General features: G+C 41.9%; 1 protein-coding gene across 5 annotated transcripts in view; it reads right to left on the bottom strand.

The window, feature by feature from the left end:
• Positions 1–7,442: 7,442 nt before the first annotated feature.
• The window catches only part of CLTC (clathrin heavy chain), a 105,701-nt gene continuing 88,730 nt past the window's right edge, over positions 7,443–24,413 (bottom strand). For 3 of the 5 annotated variants that reach the window (XM_056556662.1, XM_056556664.1, XM_056556661.1), the window contains 6 exons: positions 24,089–24,199; positions 23,799–23,969; positions 20,363–20,584; positions 16,234–16,254; positions 9,722–9,797; positions 7,443–8,650 (listed from right to left, as the gene is read on the bottom strand). In XM_056556662.1, the coding sequence (XP_056412637.1) occupies positions 8,526–8,650; positions 9,722–9,797; positions 16,234–16,254; positions 20,363–20,584; positions 23,799–23,969; positions 24,089–24,199 (726 nt within the window). In that variant the 3' untranslated portion in view covers positions 7,443–8,525. The remainder of the gene's footprint in view (positions 8,651–9,721; positions 9,798–16,233; positions 16,255–20,362; positions 20,585–23,798; positions 23,970–24,088; positions 24,200–24,413) is intronic. The other 2 variants (XM_056556665.1, XM_056556663.1) reach the window with 1 other exon arrangement.

The following is a 24,413-nucleotide window of genomic DNA, read 5'->3' as shown; positions in this document are numbered from 1 at the left end:
TAAAAAAGTTATAAGGGTTAGAATGAGAATTTTAAACGTATACATTTTCCTGCATGTAGTTATGATTTTTTTCAGAAGTACGACAAAATCAAATATAAAAGTAGGATATCAATTTAATCGTATGGACCTACAGAATAAAGATAAGGTGTCATTTTTACCGAAAAATGAACTATGTAGAAACGGAAGCCCCCAAAAGTTACAAAATGGTGTTTTTTCTTCAATTTTCTCTCACAATGATTTTTTTTTCCCGTTTCGCCATAGATTTTTGGGTAAAATGACTAATGTCATTACAAAGTAGAATTGGTGGTGCAAAAAATAAGCAATCATATGGATTTTTAGGTGCAAAATTGAAAGAGTTATGGTTTTTTAAAGGTAAGGAGGAAAAAATGAAAGTGCAAAAATGGAAAAACCCTGGGTCATGAAGGGGTTAACAAGCTGGCCAGTTGGTTGCTATGTGCAACTGGTCAGCTTTTCCTCTGCACAAGTTTGATAAATCTCCACAATTGACACTAATTGCCAAGGACAGAGGGAGAGTAGACCAGGATTGAAGCTGGGCATTTTTTTTGAAGAGAAGGGGGTCTGGATTAAGAGGGAAATAGGTAGCAAGCTTAGTGGTCACTTCAACACCTAAGTATCTTAATTGGTGAACCACTTGTTAACTGACGGGAAGTGAGGAGGGCAGCTGGAACCAAGTAGAAAGAAGCATTTAAGGGGTACTCCGGTGGGAATTTTTTTTTCCAATCAACTGGTACAATCAAGTTTACAGATTTGTAAATTACATCTATTTAAAAATCTTAATCCTTTCAGTACTTATCAGCTGCTGTATCCTTTACAGGAAGTGTATAATTCTTTTTTGTCTGACCACAGTTCTCTTTGCTGACACCTCTGTCCTTGTCAGAAACTGTCTAGAGCAGGAGAGGTTTACTATGGGGATTTACTCCTCTGTCTGTCTTAGGAACTGTCCAGAGTAGATGTCAGCAGAGAGCACTGTGGTCAGACTGGAAAGAACTATAAAACTTTCTCTGAAGTATACAGCAGCTGAGAAGTACTGGAAGGATTAAGATTTTTAAATAGAAGTAATTTACAAATCTCTACACACACAAGAAAAAATAAATTGCGGAGCAGCTCACCAGTTCCAAGGGATCAGGTCTGTGACATCGCGGTCAGGCGACAGGAAGGCTGAGATGTTACGGAGGGAATCAGACGTCTGATTCCCCCCGTAAAATCTCAGCCTCCCCGTCCTCCTGTCGCCTGACTGCGATGTCACAGACCTGATCCCTTGGAACTGGTGAGCTGCTCCGCAATTTATATTTTATGTGTAGATATTTGCCTGTTTTTTCTCAGCGTTAAGCACCACCCGTATTGATCTATGGGCTTTCAGTGTTCAGCTAACAGCACACATTGGTTTAACCCCTTAAGGATCGGGCATTTTTCCGTTTTTGCTCGTTTTTTCCTCCTTACATTTAAAAAGTCATAACTCTTTAAATTTTGCACCTAAAAATCTGTATTATGGCTTATTTTTTGCGCCACCAATTCTACTTTGTAATGATATCAGTCATTTTACCCAAAAATCTACGGCGAAACGGGAAAAAAAAATCATTGTGCGACAAAATTGAAAAAATACAGCCATTTTGTAACTTTTGGGGGCTTCCGTTTCTACGTAGTACATTTTTCTGTAAAAATGACACCTTCTCTTTATTCTGTAGGTCCATACGATTAAAATGATACCCTACTTATATAGGTTTGATTTTGTCTTACTTCAGAAAAAAATCATAAATACATGCAGGAAAATTTATACGTTTAAAATTGTCATCTTCTGACCTATAACTTTTTTATTTTTACGTGTTCAGGGCGCTATGAGGGTTCATTTTTTGCGCCATGATCTGAAGTTTTTGTCGGTACCATTTTTGCATTGATCTGACTTTTTGATCGCTTTTTATTCATCTTTTCATGATATAAAAAGTGACCAAAAATACGCTATTTTGGACTTTGGAATTTTTTTGCGCGTACGCCATTGACTGTGCGGTTTAATTAGTGGTATATTTTTTTTAATTCGGACATTTCCGCACGCAGCGATACCACATATGTTTATTTTTGTTTTTCTTTACACTTTTTTTTTTTTATTATTGGAAATGCCGAACTTTTATTAGGGGAAGGGATAATTCAAAGGGTTAATGATTTTTTTACACTTTTCTTTTGCAATATTATAGCCCCCATAGGGGGCTATAACATTTCATTTACTGATCTTTAACACTGTTCAATGCATCTCCATAGAGATGCAATGATCAGTGTTTTCGGCGATTGATTGCTCAAGCCTGGGTCTCAGGATCGAACGATCGGACTGCAGGAAGGAAGGTAAGAGACCTTCCTCCTGTAGTACAGCTGTTCGGGATGCCACGATTATACCGCAGCGATCCCGAACAGCTCCCTGAGCTAGCCGGGCACTTTTACTTTCACTTTTAGCCGCGTGGCTCAGCTTTGAGCGCTAAAATGTTAATAGCGCGCGACACCCCGATCAGTGCCGCGCGCTATTAGAGGCGGGTCCTGGCTTCACTAGGACGCCGGGCCCGCCGTGATATGATGCGGGGTCACCGTGGGACCCCGCGTTATATCACAGGAGCGGGACCAAGGACGTACTCATACGTCCTTGGTCCTTAAGGGGTTAATATTACATATTTATGGAAGGAATTATAACAGATTTTTCTCAGTTTTTTCCTTTTGTGGAGTGGTATCATTTACAAATCTGTTTAGCTCTTTGGCACCAGGTTTGTTTGTTTTTTTTATTAGTTTTTCCTCTGGAGTACCCCTTTAAAGAGGACTTGGCCCAACTGACTAAAGACCCAAAGAGGTCAAGTGAGCATAAAAAAGAGAGTAGTAAGGGTTCAGTGTCCGCTAAGTATATCAAACCATCACACACATATAGAGAGATCTTTTCAATCAGGGAGCCCCAGAGAATGCCACGAATAGAAGGCATAACTCTAACATACTGCCAGGGGCCCCACAGCGCAAACACATATTTAACCCCTTAAGGACTGAGCCCTTTTTTTTTTTTTTTTGCAATTATGACCACTGTCATTGCATTAATAACTCTGGGATGCTTTTACCGATTATTCTGATTCCGAGAGTTTTTTCATGACCTATTCTACTTTAACATAGTGGTAAATTTTCATCATTATTTGCATCCTTTCTTGGTGAAAAATCCAAAAATGTCATAAAAATTTAGCATTTTTCGAACTTTGAAACTCTCTGCTTGTAAGGAAAATGGATATTCCAAATAAATTATATTTTGATTCACATATACAATATGTCTACTTTATGTTGGCATCATAAAGTTGATATGTTTTTACTTTCGGAAGACATTAGAGGGCTTCAAAGTTCAGCAGCAATTTTCAAATTTTTCACAAAAATTTCAAAATTGGAATTTTTCAGGGACCAGTTCAGTTTTGAAGTAGATTTGAGGGGCTTTCATGTTAGAAATACCCCATAAATTACTCCATTATAAAAACTGCACCCCTCAAAGTATTCAAAATGACATGCAGAAAGTTTAACCCTTTAGGTGTTTCACAGGAATAGCAGCAAATTGGAGAAAATACTAAATCTTCATTTTTTACAATCACATGTTCTTGCAAAGCCATTTTTTTTTTATTTTTACAAGGGGTAAAAGAAGAGAAATCTCCCCCAAAATTTGTAATCCCAGTTCTTCCGAGTATGGAAATACCCCATGTGTGGACGTCAAGTGCTCTTCTGGCGCACTACAATGCTCAGAATAGAAGGAGTTGCATTTGGCTTTTGGAAAGCAAATTTTGCTGAAATGGTTTTTGGGGCGCATGTCACATTTAGGAAGCCCCTATGGTGCAAGGACAGAAAAAAAACCATGGCACATTATTTTGGAAACTACACCCCTCAAGGAATGCAACAAGGGGTACGGTGAGCCTTAACACCCGAAAGGTGTTTGACGACTTTTCGTTAAAGTTGGATGTGTAAATAAAAAATAAATGTCACCAAAATTCTGGTTTTTACCCAAATTTTACATTTTCACAAGGGGTAATAGAAGAAAATGCCTCAAATTAGTAACCTCATTTCTTCTGAGTATGGAAATACCCCATGTGTGGACGTCAAGTGCTCTGCTGGCGCACTACAATTCTCAGAAGGAGGAGCACCATTGGGCTTTTTTTGAGAGAGAATTTGTTTGGAATGGAAGTCAGGGGCCATGTTTGTTTACAAAGCCCCCCGTGGTGCCAGCACAGTGGATCCCCCCCCCCCCACATGTGATCCCATTTTGTAAACTACACCACTCACAGAATTTAATAAGGGGTGCAGTGAGTATTTACACCCCACTGGCGTTTGACAGATCTTTGGAACAGTGGGCTGAGCAAATGAAAAATTACAGAGGGCTCAGACACCTGTGGGGCGTAATTGCTCACAGCACCCCATATTACATTCCGTGAGGGGTGTAGTTTCCAAAATGGGGGTCACATGTGGGGGGATCCATTGTTCTGGCACCATTGGGGCTTTGTAAACACACATGGCCTTCAATTCCGGACAAATTTTCTCTATAAAAGCCCAATGGTGCTCCTTCTCTTCTGAGCATCGTAGTTCACCCGCAGAGTACTTAACATCCACATATGAGGTATGTTCTTACTCAGAAGAAATGGGGTTACAAATTTTGGGGGGCTTTTTCTTTCCTATTTTCCCTTGTGAAATTGAAAAGTTTAGGGTAACACCAGCATTTTAGTTAAATTTCTTCTGACCAACCAATAGCAGGGATTTGAGGGGTGGCACCCCTGCCACCTAACTCCTATCCCTTCAGGGGGACCGGGGGTGTCTTGGACACCCACGATCCCCCTTATTTTCCGGGTCACTGGAGATCGCCAAGTCTGAATTTTCTGGCGATCGACAACATGGGGGGGTTCAGGACTCCCCTGGGCAATGTGCCGGGATGTCTGCTGAATGATTTAATCAGGCATCCCGGTCCGGCGGCGGGGACCGAAATTTCCACGGGCATACCCATACGCCCTCAGTCCTTAAAGATTTTAAAACGGGGGCGTATGGATACGCCCGGCATCCTTAAGGGGTTACAATGACCACTGCCTTTCTAAAGAAGCTAAGAGTAAAGCCCCCCAAAATTTGTAACCCCATTTCTTCTGAGTAAGAACATACCTCATATGTGGATGTTAAGTACTCTGCGGGTGAACTACGATGCTCAGAAGAGAAGGAGCACCATTGGGCTTTTATAGAGAAAATTTGTCCGGAATTGAAGGCCATGTGTGTTTACAAAGCCCCAATGGTGCCAGAACAATGGATCCCCCCGCACCAGTGTACAAGAAAGATATAGTGGAGCTGGAGAAGGTTCAAAGATGGGCAACCAGAGTAAGAGCCGGTTCACACTAGGTTTGTAGTGTACGGGTGCCGGATCCGGTTGGGAGGAGCGAAAACCGACCACTCCCGTACCCCGACCAGAACCCCATTTATTTCAATGAGCCGACCGGAGTCAATCGCCGACTCCGGTCGGCTCATTTTATGCCCCGTATATTGTTCTCTAACTGGACCTAAAACCGTGGTATACCACGGTTTTAGGTCCGGCGGAAAAACCATATACGGGGCAAAAATTAGTTATGGGACTGGACTGTTTTTTTTGCTCCTCCCAAACTTAGTGTGAGCCCAGCCTAATACGGGAGATGGGAGGACTACAGTACCCAGAAAGATTATCAGAATTAGGGTTATTTAGTTCAGAAAAAAGACTGTTATGGGCGACCTAATAACTATGTATAAATATATCAGGGGACAGTACAGAGATCTCTCCCATGATGTATTTATACCCATGACTGTATCTATAACATGGGGGAATCCTCTTCATTTAGAGGAAAGAAGGTTTCTACACCAGCACAGACGAGTGTTCTTTACTGTAACAGCAGTGAGACTGTGGAACTCTCTTCCGGAGGAGTTGGTCATGGTGAGCTCTGTAAAGGAGTTCAAAAGGGGACTGGGTGCATTTTTGGAGAATAACAACATTACAGGTTATGTATTCTAGATTTATAGGGACAGAAGGTTGATCCAGGGATTTATTCTGACTGCCATATTTAGAGTCGGGAAGGAATTTTTACCTCAAATATGAGTTTTTTTTTTTGCCTTCCTCTGGATCAACTCCGTAGGGACTCATTAGGGTTATAGGTTGAACTTGATGGACTCTGGTCTTTTTTGACCTATGTTACTGGTATAAACAACATATCTCACCGCGGGTAGAAGGTCTGATGTGGCAAAAGCAAGATCAATCCTCGAAAATGTCTCATGTACCGAGGAGTAATATGAGAACACAGACTCAGACTCAGTCACGCAAATTCCATCTCCAAAGACCCAGCACCAGAGGCCAAGAGATGAGCAAGGAGGAGACAGAGTCCACACCACTAGCGAGCTCTACAGACAGATCTGGTACAGCAAAAGAATCACCTAGAAAAAGAACAGGGTCAGACAAGAAGGTAGACAGTTTGTCCGTAATAAGGTCTAAAAGAGAAACAAGAAACAGAGGAGGTTTACAAAGACACCAACCTGAAACAAAAAAAATATGGACAGAGCAGTGTAGAATAGGATAGGATCATTTTGGTCACACACTACCTGGGTGACCTCAACACCCCTCCACCACCCTAGCTCAGTTATGTGTAATCTAAAAGGTAACCCTCAGATATAACTGAGCACCAAGTAATGGCAATAGATCTTAGTCACACAATCAGTCCTCAGGAGGTATGTGAGAGGCAGCATGTGAAAATCTTTGTGACGGCTCCACTACCCGCAGGCCTGATCTGAGGAAGGGAGGGAGGGATCCTCCCGAAACGCGTCATCCTATCAGTTTTTTATTTTTGCACAATAAAATGTCCTGCTGAGGACTTTACCAGAATCTCTGGCTTTGCTTCATCCTTCATACCAGAGCTAGCAGCGCCTTCTTCAAGGGTCCTTTTCCTGCATTCTTCCATTATCCACTCCAGGACAACTTAGTCTTCTCCTGCAACCCTTTGGCTCAGCAGCAGCTTGGACCTTAACACCCCATTGTGGGTTACATGCGCAATCACTACTACCATCAGGTGAGCAGCCATCTATAAGCTCCGCGGGGTTGCCCCCCACTCACCACTCACCACTCTATACCCCTGGGTAATACACGAGGCGCCGTCCAGTCTTTTTCTTTTCTCCACAGAATATTCCTGGCTTTGTATTCATTGACTCCAATTAAAAACCTGGACGTGTATTATTTTATTGCTGCCCTGCTCTTATGATAAGATGACTGCTAAAAAGGCTATTTCTACAGAACAAGCCATTGTAAAACCCAGACAAATAAGCTATTCAAGCAAGCATTCATGTTTTAAAGGTTTGTGTGTTGGTCTGAGGCAGACTGAATATGGAAAGTGTGTGGGAATTAAAGACAGAAATCAATGCTCATTGTATAATATGTCCACAGTTCAGTATTTTTATTTCATTTACTTATTTTTCTTTTAAATCTGTCATCTCAAATTGCACAAACAAAACCGAACAGCATTTATAGTTGTTGTTGCTTAAAGTCTCTCCTCTGTACACTCAAAACAGTGACCTAAGAACACCACAATATCCAACATACACAAACCTCAGGGAGAAGGAAAAGGGTACACAGTCTGGAATTATGGTGCCTTCTTTGTTCCTGAATGAAATGGTCCCACAAAAAAAAGCACAGGATACAGCACGACATAGGGCCATCTGTTCATCATGGAGTGAGCTACACACACTAGCATTATCTATATGCGCAACCGACTATTTCCATATGTGACACTTTTCTCTTTTACGCAGAATTGTCTCGTATGTTGCTAAAATTAAGAGTCACATAACAAAAGTGGTATAGAATATGTAGATTAGTGTTCTTTTGTCATCGGCAGTCTTGCATGTGGGAATAGAAACATTTTCTTTTTTTTTCTTCAGAATATACAAGTAGATTTATATGCATTTAGATAAGACCGTACATAAGCTGCTTACATACATCAATTCTGAGAGAGTCAATATTAACTTTTCTAACACTAAGAGTGCAAACCAGATTCTTCACAACAGATTGTTAGCATTGTTAACCCCTTCGCTACCAGTGTCTCTACAAATTTTTAGGTCATGTTTTGCAGGTCCTGTAAGGGGTTGAGAGTTGTAATAACCTCTTTAACAGCTGAAGCTGCTGCACTATATAAAGCCTCAACTACTGGAGAGGTTTCAAGCAACTCTCAAAGAAAAAAAAAAATACACAAACAAACCACAAAGCCAAATAAAAAATCCTGCATAAAAGAAAGCAACTAACATACAAGATTGCAATTTTTTAGATTATGGAATGTGAAGAAAAAATAATTAAGGAAGGTGTGATCCAAATACGCTGTAAAAAATAAATTGTCCTTCATGAAACAAGGATTAAAGAATATGGAGCCAATTTCTGCAGCTTTGCCCTGCTATTGGACAGTAGGCGGAAGAGGGACGGTGGAGTTTCAGTAAGAAAATAGCCCAGATTCAGAGATTTCTACCCTTCTCTTTTACATGCTATACCCAAATCCTGGTTGAGGCTGCCCATAGGCAGGTGCAGCATAACCATAGCCAAATGCAGCTTGTGGAGGTACTGCAACACTGGGTCCTGCTGTCAGCATCAACTGGGGCTGACCTAAAAAAAAAAAACACACACACAAAAGGTTACATTATAACTAATCAGAGACTCCAAACCAAACATGACAGGTTAAAAAACGAATTTACACAACTAGTAAGGTACATTTTATTATCAGTACATGGGCGAGTACTCTGCTGAGGGAATCGGAGGACCGGGGAATGGTATCAATTAATAAAAGCAATACTCAATCACACATGAGTGATGGGAGGGACCAGAAAGTAAACAGACAGGAGAAAATCAGGAAACACAGAAACAAGAGTGGTGGGGGAATTCGAATGGGGAGCTCATATGGGGAGCTCGACTTTTCTTATTGTAAACCAATCTGAGCCATGTTTAAAATCGCAGACAAACATCCCCTTTCAGTTGTGTTTATCTCAACATCTCAGAAGGTTATATACTCAGGAGCAGAGTTGCTCATTATTACAGTCTATTTTCTTATTCACTGAATAAACTAGATAGTAGTGGGTGGGATTCCAAGAAGTACAACAATAAACCCCCTTTGTTAGCAGTTAGGACCCATTTACACTATGGATTGTTCTTAATGGAATTTTGCTGCACTATTCAAACTACAGAATTTCTGTGGCGGAGATTCCGGACCCCATGCTGTTCATTCTTTCGGTGGAATCAGCTTTGAACTGCTTTGCCTTCTATTAAAGGGGTACTCCGGCGCTAAGACATCTTATCCCCTATCAAAAGGATAGGGGATAAGATGCCTGATCGCGGGGGTCCCACCGCTGGGGACCCTCGTGATCTTGCACGCAGCACCCCGTTAGAATCAGTCCCCGAAGAGTGTTCGTTCCGGGTCTGATTACTGGCAATCACGGGGACAGAGCGTTGTGACGTTACGGCTCCGCCCCGTGTGATGTCACGCTCCGCCCCCTTAATGCAAGCCTATGGGAGGGGGCGTGACAGCAGCACATTTTTGAGGGGTTCTAGCACTGGCACCTGCTCCAGACAAATCTATGACCTGGAATATCTCTGGGCAGAGATTGCAAAGTGTGAATGAGCTCTTACTGTAGGCTGTATAGTAACCATAGAAGGGAAATTCATATGAAAAGTTTGAATTACCATAGACAATAGGCTGTGTTTCTGTAGCTTGTTCCTCTTCTTTTCTAAGAGATTCAGAGGCATCCAGTTTGTCAACCTTTAAAACAGTACAGGAAATTATGTTAATCAATTACTTTATCACCACATGATATAAAACCGAGGATCCTACAATGATGAAAACTAAAATCGTGGAAAAGCCTTATTATTAAGAACTAATTATATAAAATATATATGTGCAATAGCTTCACATTATGCCACTGGCAAAATGGAGCCACATCAGGTAAAAACTCATGGATTGAGTATCAGCAGTCACTGTAAGAACGCACATTAGAGAAACAGATGGGTAATTGTGTAATATAAGCTGATACGACCACAAAATATATATTGAAATTAACACAGCTTTAAATGAAGCAATGACATCATGGGGAACATGTCCAACTTGTAGCACAATAGATCTTTTGTGCTAAAACAATTTTTAACGAATAGCTTTTTTTTTATTACTTCTGTCTATGTCATGTTCCACTGGACTCAAGACAGCAATAGGAATCTATAGGTTACAAGAATGCACATCTAATAGCTTGCAAGAAAAAATTGGAGCAATGCTTAAATCTGCATGCAGGTCATTCACGTTAGCACCAGTCTCAAAGTCCCACACTAATTATGGTAAAGAAAAAGGGTTAACACAAATGTATAATGTATATAGGTATAAAAATGTCCCCTGACCTCCTTTATAGCCAACATTCTTCATTCTGTCTGATCATCCCTCTGTGATCCACATATGAAGCTAAGTCAGCAACTGCTGCAAAGTGCCCAGATACAAATTCACTTTAAGAGTTAATATGCAGGGCCTTCTTTAGTGAGGTCTGTAAAATGGAGGCACGCTGGGATTCCGAATATATCTTCCTAGATGCCTGACTCTCCTGTCAGAATAGGAATACTGAAGACTTCTGAACATACCAGCCTGGAAGACACCACCTAAACAATTTGCGCATGTGGTCCTGCTCTTTATGGAGACAAAGCACTGCTACACATGCAATGATGTACAATGTTAATCATGCCATCTAACCAACAGGGCCAAACTAAAAGAGGGCAAACAAAGATAGCTCTGACAAGGCCAAAACGCTCTACTGCTACCTAGAACACAAGTAGACTGTTACAGCAGGCAATGCAAGCTTAGGTACAAGCATCTCCTCACACTCCTTGGATTGCAATCATATCTGCCTATGTCTTTTCATGTCACCTTATGGAAATGAAGTCTTCAATACCCATATATTTCTAAAATATTTAGTAATCCACCGAGAAAAAAAAAAAAAAGATTGGGAGAAATAGACAACAAAAATTCAAAGAGTACATCAGTATTCACAGTAGTGTTAATTTACAATTTCCATGTCAGTGCAATTCAGAATTTTTCAGTTTTTTCCCCACAAGCTGGACTTGGATACAAAAGCATTTAGAAGGAGATTTATCAAGCTCTGTAGCAGATTTTTTTGCATAAAAAGTTGCATGTACTTGAGCACGTGCGACTTTTCTATACATGCTGCGACTTTTTGATTTTTGATTATTCCAAAGCACATGGAATTCTGAAATCTGCTCATGTAAAAAAAAAAAAATAATAATAATTCTACTTTGCAGTTGTCATGTATTTATCAAATGTGATAGTCGCTATTTATAAAGAAAAAAGTTGAATTTCCATTTAAAAGTCGCATATGTATTCCAGGTCCAACCTGGCTTACAGAAACTGCATATGTCTGCAGAAAAGGACATTAACACCCACTTTAATAACTGTTCTTGTTCTGCATCATGAAACAAAGCTACTACATTAATGTTAATTATAGAAAAAAATTACTATATAACTAAACTTAATTTTAAGGTTGGAAATACACACTTCACACCTTGTTCATTTTAGGACACGTACATGCTGGGGAACCCACTAAATTTTAAAATCAATGTTCTGTTAAAGAATAAGGCACAAAATAATTGTGTAAGAATTTTTACAGACTATGTAAAAAAAAACATATGTGGCACTAAAATTTTTCCTTAAAAAAAAGAAATATCCATAGTAATACAGCTTCATGCACCTTTTGGGGTGGGAAACGTACAGAGCGTTTTTTTTTTGTGGCTTCACTATTGTTTGTGTGCCTTTTGGTGCTGCGCTGTCTTCCTTCTTGATGTAAACTCTGGCCTCAGTGCAGCGACGCAAGACTCCACCCACCATCGTCATAAAATGCGGCTCTAAAGTAAACAAAAAGAGCCTCCAGAGTACGGGTATTCATGGTGTGGCATAGTATGTTTTTAATATTTTCTATAGTTTTTATTTCTGAGGAGGGTGGATGGGTTTTTGCAGGATAGTTGGAGTGCAGCTGTTTAGTGCCAAGCAGGCCAGTCAGGGTGTCACACGATGCGGTACGCCCCCTTCCCCGTCACTCTCTAGCAACGCTACTGGTAATAAAGGGTAGATAAAGAACTTTGGCTATTAACATAAGGAAAAACTTTTCGGCTTTAAAAGATGCTTTTGTAAGCGGGTTTCGCTTACGTGCGATTTATCTATCAAGGTTGTGCAACTATTTAATAAATAGGTCGCACGTAAGCAAAAGTTTTAAAAAAATTGTCATATAAAAGCCATACGTTTGAAAAGAATGATAAATCTCCTTCTTAAAGATTTTCTATTATAGAACCATTTAAGGCTGTGTCCACACTGTGCATTTTTAACATTCATTTTTTGTTTTGATTGGTGAACTTCTTGAGCAACATGGGAGGTCAAGCAAAAAAGAAAATGCATGTTAAAAAAATATAAAAAAAAAAAAAAAAAAAAAAGAAGAAAAAAACTGTGTAAACACTGCTTTATTCTGACATTAGAATATAGAGAGGTAATCTATGTTACTGTGCGGTAGCCCACCATGACTCAAAATGTTGCAAGCTAACAAAGCAGAACTACAGGAAGCTGGCAGGAATCTTAGGGGGAAAACGCATAAAAGCACCAGACTGCAACCATTTGCGCTTACAGGGGATGCTACTACTCATCTGCCTAACCTGTTCAAGCATCTTATGTTATCCATGTAAACGTCTCAAGTCTGCTCAATAAAAAGACATAACCGCTATGAAAGGCTTTTCCACAGAAGCAGCAGCACATTGCAAAAGTAAAAAAGAATTCCTCTGGAAACATGCATTTAACACCATTTGCGAGTTAAGTGTAAAATGTGTGCATGAAAAGAAACGGCAACAGAACTGAAGCAAGGAGTGGATTCTGAAAATGGAGGTTGCCATACAGGTTCCTGACAAACAAAGCCAACAGCAATGCTTTCTCTATTGTCTTCTAATCATGGTGATGCACTCTTGCAAAGGCTGTAAAACTCATGCTGTTCTTCAATAGTGTTACACTACTGCAGTTCAATTACCTGGTTTGTTTTCACACAAACACACACTAGATTTCTGACACAGAAGGACATCCCCTTGAAGTATTTCCAGAGTCCATGAAATTGTTCCTATGGTGTCAGATCATTTGCCAAATAAACTACAAAAAAAGGTATTAAAAATAGATTGTAGAACTATAGTTTGATCACATAGGACCCCAAAAATATCTATATGAGGGAAGGGGGAGTATTCTTAGAGCGGAAAATAACGCTTTAGACAAAATCAAATAAAGAACAAGATTTGCTATCTTCTAAATAAGTCAAGTAACAAAGTTCACAGCTACGTACTGTAACATGTTTGACATATATGTGTATATAAGGAAGTAAACCTAATAATACTCAGGCAATAGACACTGACACCATAAGTTCTGGACCAGTGAAGGGGAAGGGGAAAAACCACAACAAGAGAATTAACTTCTGTGACTTTTGTTTTGGCTACAGTCAGAAAATCAGTATAAAAGAATAAAAAAAGATCAGGAACTGGATCACAGTTAGCGTCATCAATAAATAATGTATAAATCTGAAGGATGCACATATGAGCTCCATTTAGAATGACATTTTTACATCATTTTGTAGCCTCGTGTGTCCTTTTCTTTTGTTGCTATGTCCCACTGCTTCTTACATATAGGGTTTTTTTTTTCTCTATTTCGTTGACCATCTGCACTTTTCCCAGAATTTTCCTTCATTCCATAAAGGGTTGTGAATGCTAGGCTAAGTTCACACAGCTGTTTTCTTCCATCCCACTTTCCTCCCACTATTGAGGTTTACCGACCTTTCTTTTAACCCCTTAAAAAGGACCCAGGGTTTTTCTACTTTCGTTTTTTCCTCCTTACCTTTAAAAATCATAACTCTCAATTTTGCACCTACAAATCCATATGATGGCTTATATTTTGTGCCACCAATTCTACTTTGTAATGACAGTGATTTTACCCAAAAATCTACAGCGAAAAGGAAAAAAATATATATTAGGGCGACAAAATTGAAAAAAACCCCCGCCATTTTGTAAATTTTGGGGGCTTCCGTTTCTACGCAGTACATCTTTCAAGAAAAATGACACCTTTATTCTGTAGGTCCATATGATTAAAATGATATATAACTTATATAGGTTTTTTCTTAAAAAATCATAACTTCATGCTGGAAAATTTATACATTTAAAATTGTCATATTCTGACCCCTATAACTTTTTTATTTTTCCGTGTATGGGGCGGTATGAGGGCTAATTTTTTGCACCGTGATCTGAAGTTTTTAGCGGTACCATTTTGTATTGATCGGACTTATTGATCTATATTCATGATATAAAAAGTGACCAAAAATACGCCATTTTGGACTTTAGAATTTTTTGCGCGTACGCCATTGACCGTGCAGTTAAATTAATGATACATTTTTATAATTCGGACATTTTCGCACGCGGCAATACCACATGTTTATTTTTATTTACACTTTATGGGAAAGGGGGGTGATTCAAACTTTTATTAGGGAAGGGGTTATATGATCTTTATTCACTTTTTTTTGCAGTGTTATAGCTCCCATAGGGACCTATAACACTGCACACACTGATCTTTTACATTGTTCAATGGTTTCTCATAGGAAACCACTGATTGATGATTCTGCCGCTTGACTGCTCATGCCTGGATCTCAGGCACTGAGCAGTCATTCAGCAATCGGACCCCAGGAGGCAGGTAAGGGACCCTCCTCGTGTCCTACATCTGTTCGGGATTGCAGCCCCCTGGCATTAGTTTAGTGTCACTTTAGACGCGGCGATCAACTTTGAACGCCACGTCTAAAAGGTTAATACAGCGCGGCACCGCGATCAGTGCGGCATGCTATTAGCCACAGGTCCCGGCCGTTGTTCGAGGCCAGGCCCGACCCGCTATGATGGATTCATGACGTACCGGTACGTCATGGGTCCTTAAGTGGTTAACAGACACAAAAACTGAAGTAAACGGATGTTATCCATTTGTATCAGTTATTGTTTAGTTAATAAACCAATTTTTTTTTTTCGTTCTGAGCATGCTCAGAAGTAAAAACGGATCAAAAACGGATTGAAAACAATGGCTTCAAAGGGACGGCATTAAAGGCTCATCCCTTTCCGATAGACTCATGTTAAATTTATTATATCGGTTTTTGTTCAGTTTTTTTTTTTTAAAGGAGGAAAACTTTTTTTGAAAATGTAATAAAAAAAAGGAATAGGAAGCAAACTAAAGGGTGTGATAGGATTGTAAAAAAAATGTATAAAATATTTACATCAATGGGATACCTTTATAGCGGTTTGCAACCCGTTTGCAAGAGTAACGAACCGACTGCACAACTGGCATGAATTTACGGGGGAAGACGGCCATGTGAACCAGCCTTAACTGGGTATGAGATTGATTTACACCCCTCTGGCCTCATATTCACACCCTCCTGAGACTTACAGTCCCCAGCATCATATTCAGACCCCAAGGCTAGCAGTTACACCCTTTCTGAAATACAGTTCTCACCCATTTGACTATTCAGGTAAAAGGTGCAGATAGTAAACCAAAAATAGTAAAATCCTGGGAATGTGTGTAGCAACAAAATAAAACAGTGTAATTGGGGCACCTAAGGCTACAAGGTAATATCTGAGCACATGAACCAATTTCTATAATACTGCTACCACTAGAGATGTCTTATGTTAAGAAACAAATCTGTAAACAAAAAGGTAATTCCCTTTTCCATTAATTCTACATTTCTACTGCAAGGATCTAAAATAAAATGTAGTTTTGTAGGTAGATTTGTTAGCAAAGGAGTGTGCCATCTGGTGGTGCTAGATACAACTACATGGAATATGTATCTCATCTTTCAGATTTAGGAGACCAATGCCCAGGCTTCCGTTACTAACTGTGAACCAATACCTTGCATCTTCCTGAGATTAGCCGATTAGTAGCAAAACACTAGAAACAACCTAATTCTAACTATTTTAGTTCTGGTATTTTAAGGCTAGCAGAGGCTTTAGTGAGTGTTTTTGGGGTGTGAAAAGAGGACAGCAGCAGCAAAAGTAGTAATTGTAGTAGTAAAAGAAAGGAGGTGGTGTGGGAAACACATGCAGATTCTTTAGACTTAGTCTTCCAGGTTTAAAGATGGAAAACAAGAATCAACTTTCACCTTTTCCTTTATTGCATCAACCTGCAAAGGAATTCAGAGGGTGCAGCTTAGAAAATCAAATTTTACATTGAGCATAACAAAAAGGAAGAATAAGCAAAGAAATAAAAATAAAACTGCGGCTGTTAGAGAGAAAAGAAAAAAAAGAAAAAAGGAACCTTGACAAGGAGAGGTAATAGGCATGGGTTTAATGGTGCTCCATATTGGATTTGATGCTTAAACCCAAATAAATATGCTAGCAATAAACACTCAGGTGGAGTGAGTGCATTTGAGAACAAAGTAGTGCACAGGTACGTTGCCACAGTAAACATGAAAAGGAAACCACTCTGAAATATTCATAGAGATGCATCATGGTTGGTAGGCAGGTAACTTACCACCCTAATACCAACAACAGATAGTTATAGTGGACACATACAATGTAAAACATTGAAATGAACAAAGTTTCACTAAGCCAATAGTGCTTGAAACATCATTTACTCCGAGTTCACTGATTGTTTGGTGTTTTTATTTATTGTAAAGAATTAAAATAAAGTTTCATTATTTAAACTCTGTGCTGGATCCCCTCGCCAATGTTAAACATGTAAAACATGGGTGTCAAACATGTGGCCAGAACAATGAATATCTTTGCAGCCAGGCAAAGATATTCATTGCTCTGGTCAGGGCCGGATCATCATTGGCGCTCCTAGAGCGCCTGCTCTGAGCCCCGTGCCCGCAGGGAGCCCTCGTCACATTCCGGGCATCCCTGTGTCCCGAAAAATCTTTTTAGGACACAAGGATGCCCCGGTTACCTCTCTGCTGCCCCGCGTTAACTTTAAAAACGCAGGGGCCGCCGGGAGGTAGTGCACGCAGGGACGTATGTCACTGACGTCCAGTGCGTGCGCCCACAGGAGAAGAGCGGAGCAGTGAGGAGGATGCACGGTATGGTAAGTCACCACTCACCAGCACGTCCTCTTCGGTGTTCCGCCCACCACTCCTCTGGTCCCGGGACCTACTGCTATGGCACATAGGCCATAGCAGTAGATCATGACCCCGAACCGGAGGAGTGGTGGTTGGAACATTGAAGTGGGGCAGTAAACAGGCATACAGCCTCCAACCATACACTGTATATGGCTGAAGGCTGTATGTCTGTAGGGGAACTATACTGCCAACCTTAAGGGGGGGGGGGGGGGGGGTGGAACTATACTGCCAACCTTAAGGGGGGGGGGGGATATATACTGCCAACCTAAAGGGGGGGGGGGGGGGAACTATACTGCCAACCTAAAGGGGGGGGGGGGGGGGAACTATACTGCCAACCTAAAGGGGGGGCACCGGGGTCTTGTGCAGAGGGGGGCACGGGGGTCTTGTGTTTTTTTTTTTTTTTTATGTGGCCCAAATAAATTTAAACATGTTTTTTTTGGCCCATGTTAGCGTTTGACATGCTTGATGTAAAACAATAAAAGGGCTTTTCCAGAAGAGTAGCCTGTTGAGTGCTCAGATACAAACTAAACACATGCAAGGACCTAGGTGACTGTTCAGGTTCATCTATGAGCATGACAAATGTATTTAAAATAAATGCACTATATCTGGGGACTGAACTACAGCAAACCCTACATTAGAAAGTGTCATCAGCTAACAACTCTACAGTTGCAAAAAGCTCCTTTATTTTCTGATTTAGTCCTTCTATAATGCGTTACATGTAATGCTCTGTCAGGTACTCTGGCTCATTGGTCTAGGGGTATGATTCTCGCTTTGGGTGCAAAGCTCTGTCAGGTTCTGCTACAAAATGTCCCATGATATGGAAGATTTTACCAATATAGCTGGTATAAAACCATATGTAAACTACTTCATAAAACATCTACAGCAAGATTGAATTACCACTAGTTGCCAGGCTGCTGCCTTAGTAATTGTGTCCTTGAGAGCTCATTGGTGCTACCACTAAAAGGAACCCCTAGATTAGGGTTTCCCAACCAGGGTGCCTCCAGCTGTGGCAAAACTACATCTCCCAGCCAAAGGCTGTCCGGGCATGCCAGGAGTTGTAGTTTTGCCACAGCTGGAGGCACCCTGGTTGGGAAACACTGCCCTAGATGCTACAAGAACATGTATGCAGTAAACAGTGCAAAAACACACTAACATGTACCCCACTAAAGGACATTTATTCTCTCTCTGCTGTTACCAGCAGAGTGGAAGCAAAGTACTGAACTAGGCTACTCTCAGTAGGAAGAGCCTCCCGGTGTGTGCATAAATTACTCCATTAGGAGGCTTGGACTTGTGATATAACGTCATAATGAGAACTTTGGCCATCATTTACTAATTGAGTTCTGTATAAATTGTGGTTAAAAAAAAAAAAATGTGGAACTGTATTTCACACTATAAACACTAAGCCAAACATGCCCCACCATTTTCTGCCAGCTATTTATCTGACATGTGGTTTTTGAAATCTTTTTCTTCTAAATAAAATGAAAACCTTTGATTTGTCATTTGAATGCATCCCCATTGTGCCAAAAGTTCTAAAGATCACGTTCAAGAATATGAGGGAAAACACACTAGAAATGAATCATGTCTGTAAACAGCAAATAGGGATATAAGTTCACATATGTCAGGGGGATCCGGCACTGTCTCTGAAGGAAAAGGAGTTTGGGGGATGCCACAAGCTGGACTTTTGCATCCAGTGTCCAATGCCTTGTCCCATAAGCTTAAAAGATGCAAGGCGCTAGAAACCATCTGGTATATTTACTATCTGGTGTGTATTGACCAGATCAAAAATCCTGCATGCACCATTTTGTTGTTTCTGTACCTGCTTTGTGGATGGCAAATATGAAAGATGCATGGAGACAAGGCCTAAGATGGCACTACAGAAATATCAGAAAATAATAAACCACAGTATTCCATATTTGAGGGAAACATAGTATATAGACAAATCTACTCTATTCACCCAAATGCACAAAATATAGAAAACATTGTGCCATTTCAATAATAGCAGCTATGAATCAGCTTACAAGTGTTGTATTTGGAGGAAACAGTCCTACCAGGAGTGGCTGGCTGCTGGGTTTGCAGATACACATAAGCACATCACTGGTGAGGTGGGCAATTTCTTAGCTGCTGTCACTCATGAGAGCCATGTTTGTTCCAGCATTAGTAGTCGGCATGAATGGTTATTCAAATCTTCCAACAAGAGCCTGCTTTACTATCTCTTAAAGGAAAACTGTCACCAAGTTCACCCACACTAAACCCAATACACTGGGTTACTATGTAGGTGACCAGGAGTTTCTAAAGGGTTCACTTACTTTTGAAATTTTGCTGCCGCCTGTAGTGTTCTGTAAAGTCTTGTAATTTACCTCCTTTGTTGGGCTCTGCAGGCGGGTCCCCTGCCGGCAGTCTTACTTTGGGTTCCGGAGGAAGGCCGAAGCCCATCCCCCTTCTTGCATGTATTTTGTGCTACTCCAGTAGTGACGTAAAGTTTTTTTCCCAGTACTCACTTCCTGATGGCGAGGGACCGGTGCATGCGCAGTTACGCTGCACAGAGCGGCTCTCCAGACGCACAGCTTTCGTGAGAGCTGGGGGAAAAAATTCAGCCAATGCGCTCTGAAGACAGGGGGGGGGGGCGGATAACTTCACGTCACAAGGATGTGGAGTAGCCCAAAATACTTATGCAAGAAGGGGGGGTGGGCTTTCAAGCGCCTGCCTGCGGAACCCAGAGTAAGACTGCCGGCGGGGGACCCACCTGCAGATCGCAACAAAGGAGGTCAACTACAAGACTTTACAGACCGTTAACTCTGCGGCAGCAAAACTTTCAAAAGTAAGAGAACCCTTTAGAAACTCCTGGTCACCCACACTATAACTCCTTTAATACAAATTCACCTTCACTGGGTTATGCTGAGGAGAAAGAACAGGGGACTAACCATTAGTAGGGGTCCTATTGAGCAAACATATCACCTGTAAGTCAATGTTTTAGTTGCCTGCCTAGTATGAACTATAGTCCTGCAAATACGTGAGCAGACAATACGTCTACCCCATGAGTGCACGCACTCAGACGCGCTTTTTTTACTTTTCAATATTTATATGAATAGGCTACAGCACTCCTATATTCTCTTCATATATCATATTTGAATATACCTTCTGCTCCCAATGAAACAGAATATGTTTCAGTTTTTACCTTGCTTAAGTATTCCCTCATGACCTGAATGAAGTAGGGCATGGCAAAGTCCATAATATTGTGCCTCCATGCAGTTTCCAGGACAACATCTGGCCGCAGCAGATCATAACAAGTGAAAAGACACGCTGCAAAGCACTCCTTCTTCCCTTCCACCAAAAACCATTGCAAAAGTTCCTCTGCCAGCTCTGTGTCTTTGGATTCAGAGGCATACTGCATGGCATCCTGGAAGAAAAGGTTGTAAATAAAAACAATTATCCACACAAACACATTGCTCTTTTCAAAGTTGACACACAGCATCTAGCTATAGCCAGAGCTTATGACTCCTAACTGTTGTTGCCAGGAATGCAAGAAGTGCACCCTTTGTCGATCAATGGTAGTGTTACTAAACCAGTGTGCATCTAGTCATTAAAAAACAACAAATTCCCAAAATGCCCGAAAAGCCAAAGTAGTTTTGCAACAACAGGAAGCACACTGGTTGGGAAACCATGATCTATGGAAATTCTTCATAATTTTAAAACGCGCCCACTGCTTTTACAGTATTTTTTTATGCCTAAAATAACTCTTTAAAAGGGAACCAATCATCCAATTTCACCCTATATAACGCTTGGCAAAGCGTTATATAGGGTAAAATCTTTATCCTCACCATCCCCGAGGGACGCTCCTGCCCCAAAGGATGGTGAGGATATGAACTTATAAACTTGTCACCGCCGGGGCAGTAAGTAGTCCCCTGGGCGGGGAGCTCCTCTCACCTAGTCCCGTTCAGCCGGCAGCAACGCCCCCTCCGTTTGATTGATGGGCCGCATCCACGCTCTGCTCACTGAAAAGCGGAGGGGGCGTCGCTGCCGGCTGAAGAACGCGACTATGTGAGAGGAGCTCCTCGCCCAGGGGACTACCGTATATACTCGAGTATAAGCCGACCCGAGTATAAGCCGAGACCCCTAATTTCAACCCAAAATCCCAGGAAAAGTTATTGACTCGAGTATAAGCCTAGGGTGGGAAATACCTCATCCCCCCCCTGTCATCATCCAGACCCGTCATTAACATCCTCATCATCATCCCCTTGTCATCATCCCACACATCCCCCCTTCATCATCCCCTTATCATCCCACACATCCCCCTTCATCATCCCCTTGTCATCATCCCACACATCCCCCCTTCATCATCCCCTTATCATCCCGCACATCCCCCCTTCATCATCCCCTTATCCCACACATCCCCCCTTCATCATCCCCTTGTAATCATCCCACACCCCCCCCCCCCCCTTCATCATCCCCACCCCCCTTCATCATCCCCACACCCCCCCTTCATCATCCTCTTCTCATCATTCGCCCTCAGTGGTCTTCAACCTGCGGACCTCCAGAGGTTTCAAAACTACAACTCCCAGCAAGCCCGGGCAGCCATCGGCTGTCCGGGCTTGCTGGGAGTTGTAGTTTTGAAACCTCCGGAGGTCCGCAGGTTGAAGACCACTGCGGCCTTCAACATCATCCAGCCCCCCTCTCACCCCCTTTAGTTCTGAGTACTCACCTCCGCTCGGCGCTGGTCCGGTCCTGCAGGGCTGTCCGGTGAGGAGGTGGTCCGGTGAGGAGGTGGTCCGGGCTGCTATCTTCACCGGGGGCACCTCTTCTCCGCGCTTCCGGCCCGGAATAGAGGCGTTGCCTTGACAATGACGCAGAAGTACGTTGGCAATGAACGCACCTCTGCGTCGTTGTCACGGCAACGTGACTATTCTGAGGCCGGGCCCGAAGCGCTTAGAAGAGGCCTCCCCGGTGAAGATAGCAGCCCGGAACCACTATCCCACCGGACCACCTCCTCACCGGACAGTCCTGCAGGACCGGACCAGCGCCGAGCGGAGGTGAGTACTCAGAACTAAAGGGGGTGAGAGGGGGCTGGATGATGTTGAAGGCCGCAGTGGTCTTCAACCTGCGGACCTCCGGAGGTTTCAAAAATACAACTCCCAGCAAGCCCGGACAGCCGATGGCTGCCCGGGCTTGCTGGGAGTTGTAGTTTTGAAACCTCTGGAGGTCCGCAGGTTGAAGACCACTGCGGGTGGGGGAGTTCACTCGAGTATAAGCCGAGGGGGGTGTTTTCAGCACGAAAAATCGTGCTGAAAAACTCGGCTTATACTCGAGTATATACGGTACGTACGGCCGCAGCGGTGACTAGTTTGACCCCTTAAGGACCCATGACGTATGCGTACGTCATGGCGTTTTCCGGTCTCTGCCGCTCACCGGGCGGAGATCGGAACGGCATGCCTGCTGAAATCCTTCAGAAGGCATGCCGTGCAAATGCCGAGGGGGGTCCCGGGACCGCCCCATGTCGGCGATCGCTGAAAATCGCATGTCAATTCAGACATGCGATTTTCTCCTATTCTGGGCTGATCGGGTCTCTGGTGACCCAATCACCCGGAAAATTGTGATGATCGGAGCTGTCAGTGACAGCCCTGATCATCTTGCAGGGTAGGAGTGAAGTTGCAATGCTGCGATCTCCTCCTATCCCCTGCCATTAGTCAGAATTGATTCTGACCAATGGCAGAGCAGGACAGTGGGTTGCCATGGCAACCCCCCGTTCTGGCCACCCCTGGATATCGAGGGGATCGTGGGAAGAAGATGGAGGCCAGGTACCTTACCTAAAGATGCCCGGGAACAGCTCATCGTCGCTGGAGACTACTGGATCCTTGCTCAGGTAGGGAAGAGACGGTGGGGGGGGGGGGGGGAGGCATTGAAAGTGAAAGTAAAGTGATCTGTACTGTGGCAACCACTAGGAAGGCCAAACTGCAACTCCCAGCATGCCGTGACTGCCTAGGCATGCTGGGAGTTGTAGTTCTGTAACATCTGTCCCTTCAGGTTTAGCAATTTTCATGAGATTTTTGAAAATTGCTGCTCTACTTTGAAGCCCTCTAATTTTTCCAAAAAGCAAAAATATGTCCATTTTATGATGCCAACATAATGTGGACATATTGTATTTGTGAATAAAAATAAAATTTATTGGGAATATCCATTTTCCTTACAAGTAGAGAGCTTCAAAGTTCAAAAATGCTAAATTTTCATGAAATTTTGGGATTTTTCACCAAAAAAGGATGCAAGTAACGCCGAAAATTTACCACCAAAATAAAGTAGAATGTGTCACGAAAAAACAATCTCAGAATCAGAATGATAACTAAAAGCATCCCATAGTTATTAATGTTTAAAGTGACAGTGGTCAGATGCTCAAAAAAATGGCCGGGTCCTAAGGTGTAAAATGGCTGGGTCTTTAAGGGGTTAAAGTTCATCCCCCGGGGATGGTGAGGAGAAAGATTTTACCCTATATAACGCTTTGCAAAGCATCAATCACAGGGTAGGCTATTAACAATATAAGCAGATATTTTTGGGCTGAGCTAATGTTTGTTAGAATGTGACATGAGTAGTAGTGGACCCACAAGTTAATGCTTTATACCTACCTTATAGAGTCTGTCTTTCTTGCACAGCTCAACACTCTGTTTCCAGCGGTTGTTACCCTTGAAAAGATATGCAGCAATTCTTCTAAATTCAATAAGCTCATGCTTCTCCAAACGTTGAGCAAGGGATATGTTGTCAAAGTTGTCATATGCATCTATAGATGTACGAAGTGCCTAAAAACAAGCAAAAATTTACTTTTTGTAAAGAAAAGAAAAAAGGGATATAAAAAATGGGACATTTTATAACTGAATTACTTTGTAACATTAAAGAATATAGGTTTTAGAAATATTACCTGGTAGTCCTCTTCTGTTATGAATAGGTTGTTAAGAGCTTCATTGACTGATTTATTGTTATGATTCTGCACTGAGCGGAGGTATGGTTTTACAAGAGGAAGCTGCTTCACCTTGAACAGGAAAACAAAAAAGATAAAACATAAACTAAGTATGTCCATACTACGTAATTTAAACTGAATCTCTGGTCGCAGAATTCCGCAAGCTGAGATTCTATCTGGCAGCTGTTGCCTAAACACTTTGGTGGTAGGACCGCGCAGCACTGCTATGACAGCTATGCAGTGCTCGCAGACTACCGCGCAAAGAATGAACATGTTCTTTCTTTGC

Source organism: Hyla sarda, chromosome 2 (genome assembly GCF_029499605.1).
Source record: "Hyla sarda isolate aHylSar1 chromosome 2, aHylSar1.hap1, whole genome shotgun sequence".
Lineage (NCBI taxonomy): Eukaryota > Metazoa > Chordata > Amphibia > Anura > Hylidae > Hyla > Hyla sarda.
The sequence above is the reverse complement of the archived record's forward strand: the minus strand, read 5'-3'. Positions and strand labels throughout refer to the sequence as shown.